The sequence below is a fragment of the Mirounga angustirostris genome, unplaced genomic scaffold (genome assembly GCF_029215605.1).
Source record: "Mirounga angustirostris isolate CCGP_5_RB_7025 unplaced genomic scaffold, mMirAng1.0.hap1 SCAF_12, whole genome shotgun sequence".
Taxonomy (NCBI): Eukaryota; Metazoa; Chordata; class Mammalia; order Carnivora; family Phocidae; genus Mirounga; species Mirounga angustirostris.
The window spans coordinates 68,038,535-68,055,268 of NW_026991720.1; the positions used below are offsets into that span (position 1 = coordinate 68,038,535).

The 16,734-nt window shown below is 36.5% G+C and overlaps 1 protein-coding gene across 1 annotated transcript; it reads left to right on the forward strand.

The window, feature by feature from the left end:
• Positions 1 to 29: 29 nt before the first annotated feature.
• Positions 30 to 12,998, forward strand: PDK4 (pyruvate dehydrogenase kinase 4). Its single transcript, XM_045864671.3, has 11 exons — positions 30 to 377; positions 1,312 to 1,453; positions 2,955 to 3,026; positions 3,941 to 4,125; positions 4,347 to 4,433; positions 4,887 to 4,964; positions 6,645 to 6,721; positions 8,507 to 8,605; positions 8,802 to 8,912; positions 9,216 to 9,329; positions 10,732 to 12,998. The coding sequence occupies exons 1-11, from the start codon at positions 248 to 250 to the stop codon at positions 10,873 to 10,875; spliced, it is 1,239 nt and encodes a 412-aa protein (XP_045720627.1). The 5' UTR covers positions 30 to 247; the 3' UTR covers positions 10,876 to 12,998.
• Positions 12,999 to 16,734: the final 3,736 nt, after the last annotated feature.

Sequence of the window (16,734 nt, forward strand, 5' to 3'; positions counted from 1 at the left end):
GGCGGGAGGCGGCGGGTGGTGACCAGATGGGAACTTGAGTCTCCAGCCCCTCGCGGCTCCTCACTTACTGCCGCCCTCCTCCACTCGGAAGCACCCCAGAATCTCAGCCCAGGCCGGGTGCACGAGTCAGGCCACCTGCCCTCCTTGCCTAGACGCGCACCGCCCCCTCCTCGGTCCCAGGTTCTGCTTTCCTCTGCCTTCGTCCCTCAAGCCAGCCCCAGCGCTTGCGGGCAGGGTGGGCATCAAGATGAAGGCGGCCCGCTTCGTGATGCGCAGCGCCGGCTCGCTGAGCAGCGCCGGCCTGGTGCCCCGCGAGGTCGAGCATTTTTCACGCTACAGCCCGTCCCCGCTGTCCATAAAGCAGCTCCTGGACTTTGGTGAGCTGGGAAGTAGGGCCGGGTGGGGGCGCTGGGGTTGGGGAGCTTCCTTAACTTTCAGCCTTTGTGCAGGGAGGGCAGAGCTCCTTGCTTAAAGTAACTGGAGTCTGCTCTCCTGCTGAACCTTGGAGCCTCGACGCCAGTGCTCCTTGCCCTTTCCTAGATCTGCCTTATTTCTGACAGTTTGTGCCTACAGGTCAAGGCCACTTGCTGACCCGCTGATGCTGGATGGTTTGAGCTCATCTTTCCGTCCAAAGCTTCCAGTCAAAATACTTACTGCTTTCTGTCACTACTTAACGATGATTTAAAAAACTTTAACCCTCCTTCACAGCATAATACTTTTGGGGGAGGATTCCTAATATTACAAAATAGCCTCAAATTAATTCAGATTTTATCCCTTAGCCACCTTCATCTCTCTGCATTGCTAACAGTTTTGTCTCTTTATCATAATGGTTTTCCATATATTTGCATTACTGCCAAAACGGTTTACAGACTTTCTGCAGTGATCTTATAAGGAAAATTTCAAGGATTTAGTTGTGGTATTATTTATCACTAATGTGGAAACATCAGCACTCCTACCCACCCTTTTATCCCTCTACTCCAATTTTATATCTAGAACTTTCTGAACGATGTTGTCAGGTTGACATTGTGATGTTGACTGGGCTATGGGATATTTTGACTTCGTGGAAGTGAATCCTCTTCCAAAAAAAGAAAACAACAATTCTCATATTGGTCATTTTTAAAAAAAAGAAAGTAAAGAAAAAGACAATGAAGAAGGAGATACTTCTTTTTACTATAAATAGTAACCCAACTGAGGGTGAAACTATGATTTTATGATATGTGTGTGTGTTCAATATTGGTTAGTTAATACTATTCAAATGTATCATTTAGAGCTACTTTTTCCCCAAAGCTAAATAAAAGTTATTTATTACAGGTTCAGAAAATGCGTGTGAAAGAACTTCTTTTGCATTTTTGAGACAAGAATTGCCTGTGAGGCTAGCCAATATCCTGAAGGAAATTGATATCCTCCCTGATCGATTAGTCAATACTTCTTCAGTGCGATTAGTTAAAAGCTGGTAAGTGGTGAATCATTCTGAAACAGTCTCTATTTTTAAGACTAGTATCTGAGTATGAATTCTTATAATATGTTAGCATCATAATTGGAAAACAGGTGGCCTGAACAGTAAATATTTTTGAAAGATGTAAAGATGTTTTTAGTTATTTAGGGTAAATTATCATAAGGACAGTTATAAAGCTACAGACATCTTGCCCTGAAAAAGTACATACTTTCACAATATAATTGTATTTTAAATAATAAAAGAATTTGACATTGCACACGGAATGCTATCCTAGAAATAGACAGAAGGACTACTATTTAGAGGATCTGATCTTTGTTACTTAGAAACCAATTAACAGCAGGCTTTGGGTTCAGATCCTGCCTTTGCCTCTTCCTAGTTGTGGAATTCTTGGCAAGTATCTTAAATTCTCTATGCCTCAATTCCCCCGTCTGTTACTGAGGAAAATAAAGTATATGCTTCAAAGGGTTATGTGAGTGAAGTTACATGAGCTAATCCATAATAAAAGTACTTGAAACAGTACCTGGCACACAGCCAGCACTTAATAACTGTCAGTTATTATCATCTCATTTTACAGATAAGGATACTGAGGCTTGGAGAGGGTAGATCACCCAAAGGAACAGATTTTCAGAGAATAGGACCGGGGTATGCACTGAGGCAGACATACACCAGAGCCTCACCCTAATCCACTGACTACACAGCTTTTTGTTTATTGATTTAAGAAATATATACATATTAAAAATACTGTAAATATATATTATATAATTACATATATTATAAATATAAATATACAATATATATTATAGTTATATAAATATTATATATTACAAATGCAAATTATAAATATATATATTATTAAACATTTACAATCTGAAACACATATTAAACAATTATAATCTGAAACACATCATCCATAGTATTTTTTTTTTTTAAGATTTTATTTATCTATTTGAGAGAGAGAGAATGAGAGACAGAGAGCATGAGAAGGAGGAAGGTCAGAGGGAGAAGCAGACTCCCTGCCGAGCAGGGAGCCCAATGCGGGACTCGATCCCGGGACTCCAGGATCATGACCTGAGCCGAAGGCAGTCGCTTAACCAACTGAGCCACCCAGGCACCCCATCATCCATAGTATTTACTGCCGCTTTCATGACTTCTACTCACCTATGAATGAATATAGTAGGAAAAAATAGGAAGCCTTCCTTAAAAAGTTATTTCTGAATGCTATAAAAAAAGAAAACATTTGCCAGATAAAACAAAAAACTGACTACTGATCTGGAATGATTAAAGAAATACAAATTTTAAGTTAGAAAGCTGAGGGTTAAAGTCATAGCTTTGTTGTTTTTTTGTGGTTTTTTTTTAGATATAGTGTTTTCCAGTGTCTTGAAGGAAAGTTTTAACTTTAAACATAATACTTTCTCTTTTGCAGTCATTTTGAAATGATTTAGCCACTTGTATCTGACTATTCAACTTTAAAACTTAAAGCACACCTGTCACTTTATAGGTATATCCAGAGCCTGATGGATTTGGTGGAATTCCATGAGAAAAGCCCAGAGGACCAGAAAGCATTATCAGAGTAAGTTCTATGCATTAGAATACGTTTCTAATGGGAGGGCACGTACTGCATGGAGCACTGGGTGTTACACGAAAACCATGAATCGTGGATCACCACATCAAAAACTAATGATGTATTGTATACTGATTAGCATAACCTAGTAAAATAAAATTAAAAAAAAAAAAAGAATACGTTTCTAAAACTCTGATTGTTTCCAGACATACTTCGAAGATTTCTTTTAGACATAAATTAAAGGAGCTACAACTTTGAATAAAAAATAACCTCCCCCTTACAAATGACAAGTTTTGACTTGTTGGTTTTTTAAAAGTGATAAGGAATGATGACATTGAAAATGAGGCTGAGTACGAACAAGTGCAGGGAACTGTTTATTTTTAAGGAAATCTATTTTTTACTATAAATTTAGTCTGATGATTAGATTCACAGATGGATTTACTATTACATAATATTAATATATGTCATTGTCACTGGTGATTGAACATTTTCTTTCAGAGTAACTGTAGTTTCTGCCTGTAAGACTAGGAAAGAAGAATCTTTTTATAAATCCAAGAAGAAATCTTGAAGGTTTTTTCCAAAATGGCACTCTAGAATTCTCTTTAATATTAATTATTTTTTAATTATTATTTTTTAAAGAGAAGGCTTAATGAATTCCCAGAATGAATTCACCAGTTAGAAAGCTGGTATTTTTACATTAAGCTAGAAGGAAAAAAAAATCTGTTTGTGACACCATCCCCTCTATTGTAGTTGAAGAATCTGTAAGTGAGAACCTTAATAAAGCTTCATCCAAACATTTTATCATTTGATTTCTTTAGATGGTTACTTAAAATAAACTTTAGCCTTCTTTGAAGTAATCTAAGGGATACAAGTGAATGAAACTTACTTGAACTTTCAGTAACTGTAAATGTGTTTTGGCTTAGTTTTATAGATACTCTCATCAAAGTTCGAAATAGACACCACAATGTAGTTCCGACCATGGCACAAGGAGTCATAGAATATAAAGATGGTTGTACAGTTGACCCAGTCACCAATCAAAATCTTCAGTATTTCTTGGATCGATTTTACATGAACCGCATTTCTACCCGGATGCTGATGAACCAGCATAGTAAGTTAGCTCATCATGGTCATGATATACTGAGAAGGGTGTGGAATATAAGCCGTACCCCACCCAGATGTTTCATTCTTCAGGGGCTCAATTAAAACTACGATTGAACATTTTCTTTCAGAGCAACTGATAGTTTCTGCCTGTAGGACTAGGAAGGAAGAATTTTAATCATGATTATCCAGATTTTTATAACAACATCTTTTGTTTTTATTTTTCAACAGTTCTTATATTTAGTGACTCACAGACAGGAGACCCAACTCACATTGGAAGCATTGATCCAAACTGTGATGTGGCAGCCGTGGTCCAAGGTAATTTCTAGATTTCTGCATTTCCCTTATTGAAAATATACACTATATGATTGACTTATCTATAGTTGAGGTGACTTTGTGAATAAATCTATATTCGGAATGTTCTATTTATATTTTTATAAATACTGTCATGAAGGTCCTTTGCTTTTGAGTCAGGGGTTTAATAAAATCATTAATTAAATTATAAAAATCCAAACAGTAATGGCTAATGTGCCATATTCTTATGTATTGTGTTCAGTCTCTGAAGTGTGCATATTCCTATTGCCACAGCTATAACTTCAACACTGTCTTAATTCTTCCATAAAACATTAAAGAGGTATTTTTTTCATATATACAAACCTGTACTTTAATGAATATTCTAGAGTAAGGGTAGTACACACACTGAAGATCACATGAAAATTTTACTTGGCATAAATTCATTTCATCATTTTGAAAAAAAACCTTCTATTTCAGATGCCTTTGAGTGTTCAAAGATGCTTTGTGACCAGTATTATTTAACATCTCCAGAATTAAAGCTCACACAAGTGAATGGTAAGCTACAAATAAAACATATTTTAATCTACAGGAAATTCACTGTTCTCCCAGTATGATTACTTCTTATAAATACAAAGCAACTTCTGTGTTCTTTTTCTCCCTTCTGAACTTGTCTAGAATTTGTACACTTTTTTATTGAAGCCAAAGTTCTCTTCATCTCAATTGGAAAGTTCCAACTGAGCATATTCAGTCACTAATGATGATTCATAAAGAAGAATGGTTTGAGCAAGTAATTTAAGATTTAGAGTAGCAACCTAGTTCCAGTCTTAGATCAAAGAAAGATAGCTTATTGCAGAATATGGGGCAGGGAAGCCAGAAGTAAGAGGAACCACTTGGTAGCAGGAATATCCTCCTGGAGAAGTTACTCATAAGACCTGGAAACAAAAACACTTTAAATTGTACTGTAAAAAATAAGCCAGTCGTGGAACAAATACTGTGTGATTCCACTCATCTGAAGTATGTAAAATAGTTAAATTCAAAGAGGCAGAAAGTAGAAAGGTGGTTGCCAGAGGCTGGGAGCTGGGGTACATGGGGAGTTGCTACTTAATGGATATAAAATTTCAGTTACACAAGATGAATAAATTCTAGAAATCTGCTGTACAACATCATGCCTACGGTTAACAATACTATATTGTACACTTAGATATTTAAGAAGGTAGATCTCATGTTAAATGTTCTTTTAAAAATGTTTTTAAATTACAAAAAAAAAAAGTTTTAATTGCACTGTAAGTAGACACCACTGTTTTGGATGCAGAGCATACCTCAGTGGCTTCAGCTCCAGGGTGCCTGAAAAGAGAGGGTCTTCCCACATTGAAATGATATTATAATGAATGCAAGGCACTGTTTTTATCTTATCCCATAGTGTTTCTCAGAGCAGGACAGTTAAAATTAAGTTGTTCAAATTAAAAGTACCCTAACTCATGGACTGGGGATATGTACATGTAATCGATTGCTAATTTAAAAATAGGAATACAAATAAAGATTGAAAAATATCTCTAAGCATTAACAGCATTGTTGCATAATATGTGTAGCTAAACTGCTTGAACTGTTTGATAAAATAAAGAGGGAATTGTGCCAGACCTTCTGTTTTCTGATTCAAACTTTGCCAAGGCCTGGGACACCAAAGAATAATACTTTTATTTTTCTTCTCAAACAGTATTATGAGGTTTTTGTTTCTCTGTTTTCTTTTGCCTCTCAGTGAAATGTAAGCATATTTAGCCTGTAAGATTTAATGTTTGGCTGATAAAAATCAAGAATAATCAAATGTGTTATTTCCCCATAAAATATGAAAATTATAGCTAACGTTAATTTCAGTATTATACTATGGATACATGAATTTTTTTCTTTCTTAAAATGTATGATTTTAACTCTGAAATAGCCCACATAACCTAATTTATAGCAACCTTGTCATGCACTTCATCTGACCTTATACATTTGTAGAAAAATGCAAAAATTAATCATAGAGCACAAGGCAGCAGCTGTAATAGTATTTTGAAAATAAGCCAGTTGTGTTTACTGTTTAAGAGGGAAGGTTCTAGGGTAGAATTTCAGAGTAAAGGAAGATGGGGAGTATTCTAATCTTGGGAATAAGGAGTCTCTGTTAATCAAATAGATACGGAAGTTTGTTTTAATGAAATACTTGTTTACCAGTTCTAAATGAGTTTAATTTTTTCCTAGGAAAATCGCCAGGCCAACCAATTCACATTGTGTATGTACCTTCTCACCTTCATCATATGCTCTTTGAACTATTCAAGGTATGACACTTCAAAAATAATTGCAATTTTGTTTTGTTTTTAATTCACAGGTTACCTTTTTATTTCCTTTATCGCTTCCCACTAAGTGGGAGCCTCGCTATCTTCTCCCAAACATGCTTCAGGGCTCCTAACAGAAAGAAGCTACAGTTAGCGTTGGAAAGGGCACATGCGGTTCATGAGAGCATCCACACATATTGGAGAACGCGCAATATGATTCACGATGCCTTCGTGCTCCCTGTTCTTATTATTTTTTCAGGTGTCCAACAAAGCACTAGTCATTCATGCATTTGTTAAGGAAGGTCAGGGGGTGAATGCTACAGTAAATGGGGCCTTGTTACCTCCACCCCAGCAGGATGGTCTAGCTCCGAATCCAGACGTTCAGGTCCAGAGCTACTGCAGGTAGCAGGCAGGGTTCCAACCTGAGTCTAGAATATACTCAGAAGGCAGTCAGTTCCCTCCATGACCAACTTTAATGTGCATGTGAGTCATCTGGGATTTTGTTAAAATTCTGGTTCAGTGGGACTAGGGTGGGGTTTAGAATTCATAATAAGCTGGCAGGTGCTGCTGCTGGTCCACACTCCAACACTTTCCATAGCAAGACTCTAGGACAGTGCTTCTTAAACTTTAGTATGCATTGGAATCACCTGGAGGGCTTCTTAAAACATAGGTTCTTAGGCTCTGGCCCAGAGATTTTGATTCTGTACGTCTGAGAATTTGCATTTCTAACAAGCTCACCAAGGATGTGAATGTTACTGGTCTGGCGTAGCCAGGTACCAAGAATCAAATCCTGCCCCAGGTTCTAAGACCAAACCAAAACTGTACTTTTACCAAAAAAGAAAAAAACACCTGAAGCTTTGTGATGCTTTCCAAGAGTCTCCGGGACTCCTGGAGGAGGAAGCCTAAAAAACCTGAAATTTGCCACTAATTCCGATTTAGCTTTTCTCAGAACTTACTGTTTCCTACCTTATTCTAATGTTAGTACAATGAGGTATTGATTGTACTACAGACATCTGATCTATTTTCTTTTACTTCAGCTGATGATTAGAACTTAGTATCATATAGAAACCAGAAAGCAGATAATGTACCACAAGAAGATTAGAGAGGAAAACGGGCGACATAAACCAAAACTTTTATCTGTATGAGATTCATCCAGTTGTCTGCAAACTTGTTTGAGTTTCTTCTCTGTAAAAGGACAAAAGATACTTTTTTCGTTGATTTCATTCATTTTTAAATTGAATGATCCAACTCCTAGAGTTTTTTTGCCATCACTGGTAAAAGTTAAAATGATAATCAAATGCAAATTGAAATTTAATTTAGAATTATTTACTATCCTTTTAAATAGTAACAACCTTTCCCAGCAACTTTTATAAAAGCCAATAAATTGGTTCAATGATTCACTGTTCATTTGTTATGTAATAGTCTTTGGTGCTTGGATGTAAAATGTAATGGAAAGACAGAAAAGAGAGAGCCAGGAAATGGACTATACAAACCAATTTCTACATTTAAATTAAGCTTACAAATAAGAACTTGACAGCTAGCAGAATTGTTTTTCCATTAGACATTACTCCCAGGAGCTATATTACATGGTAAATGAATATTTTTCATTATACATCCTGCATGACACATTCATAAATGGCTATTTACAGAGCTATTTTACTACTAACTTAAAAAAAATAGGAACTTTGAATTACCCTCTGTGCTGCTTTTATTTTAAACATAAAAAACGGTTATTTATTGTTTCTCATTCTTCTGCCATTGAATTCTGTATGGTTTTGATTTCTTTAGAATGCGATGAGAGCAACAGTTGAACACCAGGAAAACTGGCCTTCCCTTACACCAATTGAAGTGATTGTTGTCTTGGGAAAAGAAGATCTTACAATTAAGGTAACCATTCTCTGTTGTTCTTTTGAGTCTCTCTTGAGAGAACTAAAAAAGTGTCAGTAATCATAAAGTGCTCTGCTTTGAGCCGCAGATCAAGGTCATGTACACCGGGTGACTTTTAAATAAAGGGAAAACATTTTTAGATCGATAAATGCACCTTGTTTTTAATGCATAGCTTTGGTTTGTTTGTTTATTTAAGATTTCGGACAGAGGAGGTGGCGTTCCCCTGAGGATCATTGACCGCCTCTTTAGTTACACATACTCCACTGCACCAACGCCCGTGATGGATAATCCCCGGAATGCTCCTTTGGTAAGACCAATTAAAGGCTAAGTTCATCCCAGCCACCTAGTTCTGAATGTAAAGCAAGGATTACAAGGAAGTATTTAGGCAAATTAGTCAATTTAGTTAAATTGGGCGTGGGGGATAGGAGAAAGCATGAGAAAGTAAGCTGAAGACGGTGAAACAATTCACGAGAGGTCTCGGCTTGGAAGCAGAAAATACTTATCTGGGTTCTAGAACATCAGTAGCAGGGGGGATAATAACTCCTTCCTATGTTTTGTATTTCAATGAGCATGTCCATTGCTTTGCCAATAACTGATCTTTTCCCTCTAGGCTGGTTTTGGTTACGGCTTGCCAATTTCTCGTCTCTATGCCAAGTACTTTCAGGGAGATCTGAATCTCTACTCTATGTCAGGATATGGAACAGAGGCCATCATCTATTTAAAGGTATCCTTTCAATTCAGTAGAAACAATCGTATTTCTATTTTTTTTAAGATTTTATTTGTGTATTTGAGAGCGAGAAAGAGAGAGTGAGTGCAAGCGGGGGAAGGGATAGAAAGAGAGGGAAAGAATCTCAAGTGGACTCCCCACTGAGTGTGGAGCCCGACTCGGGGCTCGATCTCATGAGCCTGAGATCATGACCTGAACTGAAATCGAGAGTCAGACGCCCAACCAACTGAGCCACCCAGGCGCCCCGAAACAGTATTTCTGAAAGCAATGCTGTTTTTATGGCCCCGAGTTCCGTGGTCCCCCGTGAATACCCCAAACTGAGTTAATGCAAATAACCACCATAAGTCATTGTATTTTCTGTTTGGTATGTGTAGTTGTACTATATAATATTTAATATGGTAACTTACCAGTTAGAAGTGGGGCCAAGCTACCTGCTTCAAGTGAAGCTAAATTGTTTCTCAAGATGCATATTAGTTTCCAAGTGAGGAGATCCTCATGTGAATTTTTTAAACCAACACCTTTTGGCATCTGTGAGAATAGCTGTACCTTGGTTTTACTTAAACTCATGGGAAATACATGCTAATAATGTTCCAGCCTAGAAAACAGCGGATACCAAGATACTCAAGACCTTAAGCTGACCTTATTAGAAATCCAGGGAAGGAAAAGCTAACTGCTCACAAGCAGTCAGTGGGATGCCTGGCATTTCCTGATTAAACTTTAAAACTTGAAACATGTTTTTTCTATTTCTGATAAAGCCTCAATTTATTTGTTAAGGTCACTGTCCTGATTCGTTAATTGTTTTCCAGCTGTTTTGGCTGAAAATGTAGTTACAGATATTAGTAACTAAAACATTATTTTTGTAGGCTCCCATTTTGTGCAAGGGAATTATTTGCCGAGAGGCTTTTGACTATCTGAAGATAGTTAATGTATTCATTTCTTAAATGAACAAAAGTCTTCCAAGTACTGGGAAAGATTAAGAGATGATAGATGTATAGTATCAGATTTTAATAAATTAATAGTATCAGATTAGGACTCTTTATCACAGAGGCAAAGGTTTTTGTAAAGAAAGAATAGCTTTGCTATTCAGTTCTGTCACATCAGCAATATCTGAACAAGGGACAGGTGTAAATATTGAAGACAAATTCTGTTCCCCAATTTATAATTGTATATATGCTATTTTAGCCCCTAGAGGGTAGAAATAATATTTGTTTTTTACTTTACTTTTATACACTGCCTAGCATACTATGGGCTATGGTGTGCTCTTATTAACTGAATCAATTAAAGGAACATATTTGAATGTTTGAATACTTACGTCTGGATTTATTTTGAATAATCACTTCATGTACAAATCATGCCATGAATACTTTGAGTTGATTTTTCTTCCCCCCTCTTCATGCAGGCTTTATCGTCAGAGTCTGTAGAAAAACTCCCAGTCTTTAACAAATCAGCCTTCAAACATTATCAGATGAGCATCGAGGCTGACGACTGGTGTATCCCCAGCAAGGAACCAAAGAACCTGGCGAAGGGGAAAGTGGCTCTGTGAAGAGGGACACTCGGGACACTTTACGGGATCAAAGTGGGTCTACGCCAGTGCTGCTTCCTGCATGGTTGAGTGTGAACTCTTGTTTCCTCAAAAACAAACAAAAGCAACAAAAACTCCTTGATTGGAACAGCGGTGCAAAGAGGAACGAAGCCCATTTCTCTGACCCAGGAAAGTGTAGTGTAGGCATTATTCTTTAACTTAGCATAACGTACGAGCTTGTATTAAATCCAGGAAAAGCCTCAGTTTGCCATGTCTGTATCAACAAGGATGGGAATGTGAGCAAAGTGAAGATATAAGCTAGCACTTGCAAAGACTGATATTTTAGGCCTGCTGTTGATGGCATAAGATATTGGTATTTATTGCATCTCAAGTGTCCATATGCCAATATCTCCCTGCCATCAAAGGGGTGGGGCTTAGCTTATGCTATGTCATTAGAAATGTATGTAAAGGTACATTTCCTATATTTCTGTGTGCTCTAGGGAGGAAAACTGGTGACTAAATAACATTTACTTTGTATGTTATTTGAATGAGGAGGAATGAATCAAAACAACTTTTATTCAAAGTTGCAGCCAAGGCATTGGGCCAGTGGAGAAACTCAGAACAAAGCTTCTCCTGATGAATACTGTATCTCCATTATGCTGCTCTCCTGTTCACACTTCTTGTCATAAGTGAACACTTATTGCCAGGTGCCTGCCTAGTCTTGGGTGAGTTTTAAAATAGGCACTGAATTCAGGATGTTGGCGGTTGGAGGGGGAGAAGAATTGCCAAAGTGATAGCCAAAACTATCTCTCCCCTTGCTTTTTTTATGAATGAGATGGTAGATTGGAAAAACCAATGTTAGGGAAAGAAATCATGCATTCAGAAGCTAAATCAGTAGGAGGGGCTGTTCTCTCCCCTGCAATGGTGGTTATCCAATGATGGCATCCCCTTTCTAGGCTTAAAAAGATCCATTTTTGATATATGTGTAATTATATTCTCTACACTCCTGCATTAACATTAAAAATGATTCCTAATTATCAAATGGCTCGAGAACATTAGAATTTAAAGACTTCTTGGGACATTTTTAACAAATAGCCTGGGAGTAAGAGGTTTTCATGCCAGGAGGCTTTCATTTGAATCACTGAGACGGAGGGCTGATAAATGAAAGTTGTAATGCATATGGAACTTTTGGGGACTTCAAGTATAATAGGCAGGTTGACAGGCCTGTCTAGTACATAACTCTCAGAGAAGGAAGGGAGGAAGGAAGGAAGGGAGGGAGGAAGAGACGAAGGGAGGGAGGAAAGGAGGAAGGAAGGAAGCGGGGAAGGAAGGAAACAGAGAGTAGGCATCTTGCTTTTTCCCCTACAAATTATTTCAAGAAATGATCTATATTTTCATAGATAAATTACTGGCAAGAGGATGAATTGATGTCTTTCAGAACAGAATGGCTTCTTTAAATGGTTCTCTCACTTTTGCGAGATAATGGGCTTTTATGAGATAATAAACTCATCCATGTCAAATTGATGTGTCAACCAGGATATAAAAAAAAGCTAGAATTTTCTGCGTTGTAAAAGAATCAGTACTGTTTGTATATGTTGAATTTAACATTCGTGTTTAATTTTGTTGTGGCCTAGAATTGTGGTGCTTCTCTGGTCATGGCCATAGAGGCCTCAACTGATTTGTTGTGGATGTCAGACTCTATCATGAGAAGTCCTAGAGAGTGGCTTTTCTTGATGGTGGGACTCTGGCTCATGCATTTATCGATTACACAAAACTATTTGCAATAGGTTATTTGACTTTTTAGTTTTCACTGAACTTAAACATTTTGCATGTAAATACTTGTATTTACCAAAGATTTAAAGCAGTTGATTCAGTAATTAACCCCAACACTGTGAACTATCTTTAAAATACTAGAGAAGAAATGTTAATATCACAATAACATAAACTGTGCAAATTGAGTTCTATAAAATAGAAATAGTCTACACTGGTATTTGTGAAATCTATGGAAAAACTTTAGGATTCTAGCAGATGGTTACTGAATGTTCAGGACCACTTAAGTTATTGATGTATAAATTGTGTTTTTTTCTCTATGTACAGAGAGATGTAATCATTTTTATAATAAATATTTTTATTATAACAGTAAACATAGTCTTTTGAAATTCATTTCTCAAATAGATGGCAAAGTACTAAGAAAAATTTGAGGTAAAGATTTTCTTCACTTTACATTCAAATTGGGTATAGCCTTTTAAAAGTATTGAGAGCAACTTAAAATTTTGATTTTTAGATAAAAGGTAAGTACTTTATAGAAGTCCAGAAATTTCTGATTGTCCTTTGCTTTCTCGTGTAGGCTCCAGTAGCACAGAGTGTGTTTATCTACATGAATTTATTGCATATATTCAATAATCATTTTTGCGATGTATATATTCTGTACTTTTTTTTGGGTAAACTTAAAGTTTCACTTGGTGACTGTATTTACATAATAAATACAGTAGAGTACCAAAATAACTACCTAGATAATTTAGGTTCCCAAACAACTTCTGGATTAAATATCTGAATAATAATAAGGTAGAGAGAAGATAGAAATTACTAAATTAATCTTCACACTGTCTTTCTTAACTAATTTAATCCTACTTTATGTTACTTTAGATAACACCCATTGCCTACCTTCCTAACGCCCATATTGGCAAAGTTTTATAAATAAAAAAGACAAAGAGGGAGGGGGGAAAGAGGAAAGAAAAAAAAAGAGAGAAAGGAAGGAAAGAAAGAGAAGATGGAAGGAAAGAGGGGCGCCTGGGTGGCTCAGTCGTTAAGCCTCTGCCTTCAGCTCAGGTCATGATCCCAGCGTCCTGGGATTGAGCCCCGCATCGGGTTCCCTGCTCAGCGGGAAGACTGCAGCTCCCCCTGCTTGTGCTCTCTCTCTCTGACAAATAAATAAAATCTTAAAAAAAAAAAAGAAGAAGAAGAAGAAGAAGGAAAGAAAGAGAAAAGAAAATTAGTGGAATGGATTTGTCATAACTAAATTCTAAAATCTTGTGAGAATAAGCATATTTGAATCAGAAATACAATCAACCTAAGGCATTAGACCTAAAGAACATAGAGTAAAGCACTTTATCAATGACACTCTACTTGGCTACCTTAGTTTCTTCTGTCAGAGAAGTACGGCACCTTGTATCTAAAGAAAGCACGTGCGCACATGCACACTGCATGACTTTACGTGCCACAATTCTCCATGTATGCACACACACACATCTTTTTAACTCAAGTCAAAGGATACTAATTTTCGAGTTAAACAAAGTTGGCTGAATTTTCATCAAACCTATCTTTATACCATTTCTCCCAAATTTCAAATTTGCCTACAAATGGCAAAAGCATTTAATCTTAACTACAATGACATGTGCAGAGAGGGAGAAAGATCTTTTGAGAGCTAGTAGCTTGGGCATTGACCTTGATAATTTCTTCATTCTTGGCTGTACTTCCGTAGTGCACTTACCCTTAGCTGTGTACCAACACGGCAAATGTACCTGAACTCTGCAGATCACTTTGATCTGGCCTGGTGAGAGTTGAGGGACTATCATAATTTCACGGGAGCTTAGGTAAGAATTCCCTAAGCCCCTTGCCATGCACACTGAAAGCAGTGGGGTTTTTATTTCCATCAATGTTTTGTCCATATATCTCTCTTTTTGATTTTTCACTTTTTATCTTAAATCGCAGTTACTTAGGCAGTCCATAAGCATTCACCGAACAAATAGATGAATAAACACATAAACCAACTTCTGCCTATAGGACAGCCTCTCTGCATTTAAGGGGAGACTGGAACTCGGTATTAAATAAATGTACATCAAATTTTATACAATTTTATGCTTTAAATGGTATTCAAGAAGTTTTACAACATTGCAGAAACTCTGGAATACTTCTCCAAGCAAGTTAAATTGCACCTGATCTTTGTTTAATGTCACTCTCTGTTGGTGGTCTTTGCCCATTGGAAATTATCACATATTTCAAAAGAAATGAAATAACAGGTAAAAGTTATTACTACTAAGGAAATTTCTTGAGCAAATGAGTCGGTGTTTCAGATCTCTGAGTATTCTTTCTTCTTGTTCACCTTGGACTCAGATGAAAAAAATACTACCATCCATATTTCATGGACCCTTAACGGAAATGAGCAACTGTCTTTTAATGAGATTTTTCAGTTCCTACCCAAGTACAAATAAACATTAAAAGCCACTCAAAACCAACAGAAATGTCAGTAGCCTTGAAAACATGTTGAATCTACTAAATGATGTGAAAATGATGTGAGCTGTCTTAGTGATAAATTCAGCAAGAAAATGATAAAGTTTATCAATGCATTATGAGACATCATTTTCATGTTTACTGCTATTTAATGTAATGAAAGTAACTGGGGACTGGTTGTCAAATAATGTAATATAGCTAGGAATTATTTATTAGCATACTCTTTTCCATAAATATAAAAGGATACTTTAATATCTAAGACAAATAACATATTGAAAAGCAAAGTCTTGAGTTGTTTTTTTTTAATCAATTCCATTAAAACCATGCCCTTTAATGTGTTTCTATCCCAAAAATATACTTTGATAGCTGGTAGAACTTCCCTTAACTCAGTCTTTTTCTTTTAAACTCATTTTTAAGGATAACAACATTTGTTTGAAATTATAAATTTGTGATCTGGAAATAAAATAAAAAAGTGAAAACAGAAATAAAAGCCTTATACCATGTTCTTAGGCAATTCTCTTTACCTATTTCTTTACAAATGAGTTGATAGCAATAAAAATAAAGTACCATCCTTCCAATACAAAGTCATAGAGTGTGAACACGCAATATCAATGACAGTAACACATTTGCTCTAACATACCCTCTTGCCTGATTATGACCCCGGCCTAGATTGTTAGGTCAAGGTATGGTTTGTGACCCAAAACTGCTGAGCAAGACTGAAACCTCTTCAGGCAGAGATCAAATGAAGACCTTGACCTCTTTGGTAATGCTATCCAACCAAAAAATGGGTGGATGGTGGTGCCATGTGTTACCTAATGAGGTCTATTAACTCTTTTAGGTGCCTTTGCGAGGCTGCCCCTCCCTGAATACCGAGGAGAAGCCGGCTTGCTACACATTACCAATAAACACATAGACAGCTTACCGCGCATTTTGCCCAAAGCACACTCTCAATAATTGTTTGTCGAATAGATAAAAAGAGACTTAAGCCATTAAAGTAACAGGCAGGCTTCAGATGTTCCCGAGGCAGCTTCTTTCCTCTTCTAAGTATTATATTTCATCTTGTGAAAGCAGACCTCCAAATGATAATAAAAGCAAGCACTAAACATAGTTTTTAAAAAGCCTTTGAAAACAGTTTTCTGGCTTGCTGGAAGGTAGAGAATGTTTTCCTGCCTTTTTTTTTTTTTTTTTTAGAATGTTTGACAATAGTTCTTTGTAACTAAAAAATATATCCTGCCTTCTGTATAGAGTTAGATGTGATTCTTATTTTTACACAATCCAGATAGTTCAGGCAGGATTTCACTTACCGTGCACTGATTTGGGGGCAATTATTTTAGTGATAAAATTTGCCACTGAACCTGAAGAAATTATTTCTTAACCAAAGAATCTATAGGTTATAATCTTGACTAGATTTTTTAAACTATATTTTTCATTGGCCAAAAATGCTTCTTTTTCATATTCACTGCACTTTTTTCTTCTCTCTCTGAACCCTTTCTAAATTGAATATTATGTAGGCAAATAAATAAATAAATAAATAAATAAATAAATAAATAAACCCATAGAACTTATTAGGTGGCAGGTATTTTTCTAAGGATTTTACATTAATTAGTGCATTTTCTCCCTCACAACAATCCATTATATTATTAACTCCTA

Excerpts from the sequence above, each read along its gene's own strand:
- PDK4 (XM_045864671.3), top strand. The coding sequence starts at position 248 with ATGAAGGCGGCCCGCTTCGTGATGCGCAGCGCCGGCTCGCTGAGCAGC. Across the intron at positions 378-1,311 it reads AAAGCAGCTCCTGGACTTTG|GTTCAGAAAATGCGTGTGAA; the intron begins GTGAGCTGGGAA and ends TATTTATTACAG. Across the intron at positions 8,606-8,801 it reads AAGAAGATCTTACAATTAAG|ATTTCGGACAGAGGAGGTGG; the intron begins GTAACCATTCTC and ends TGTTTATTTAAG.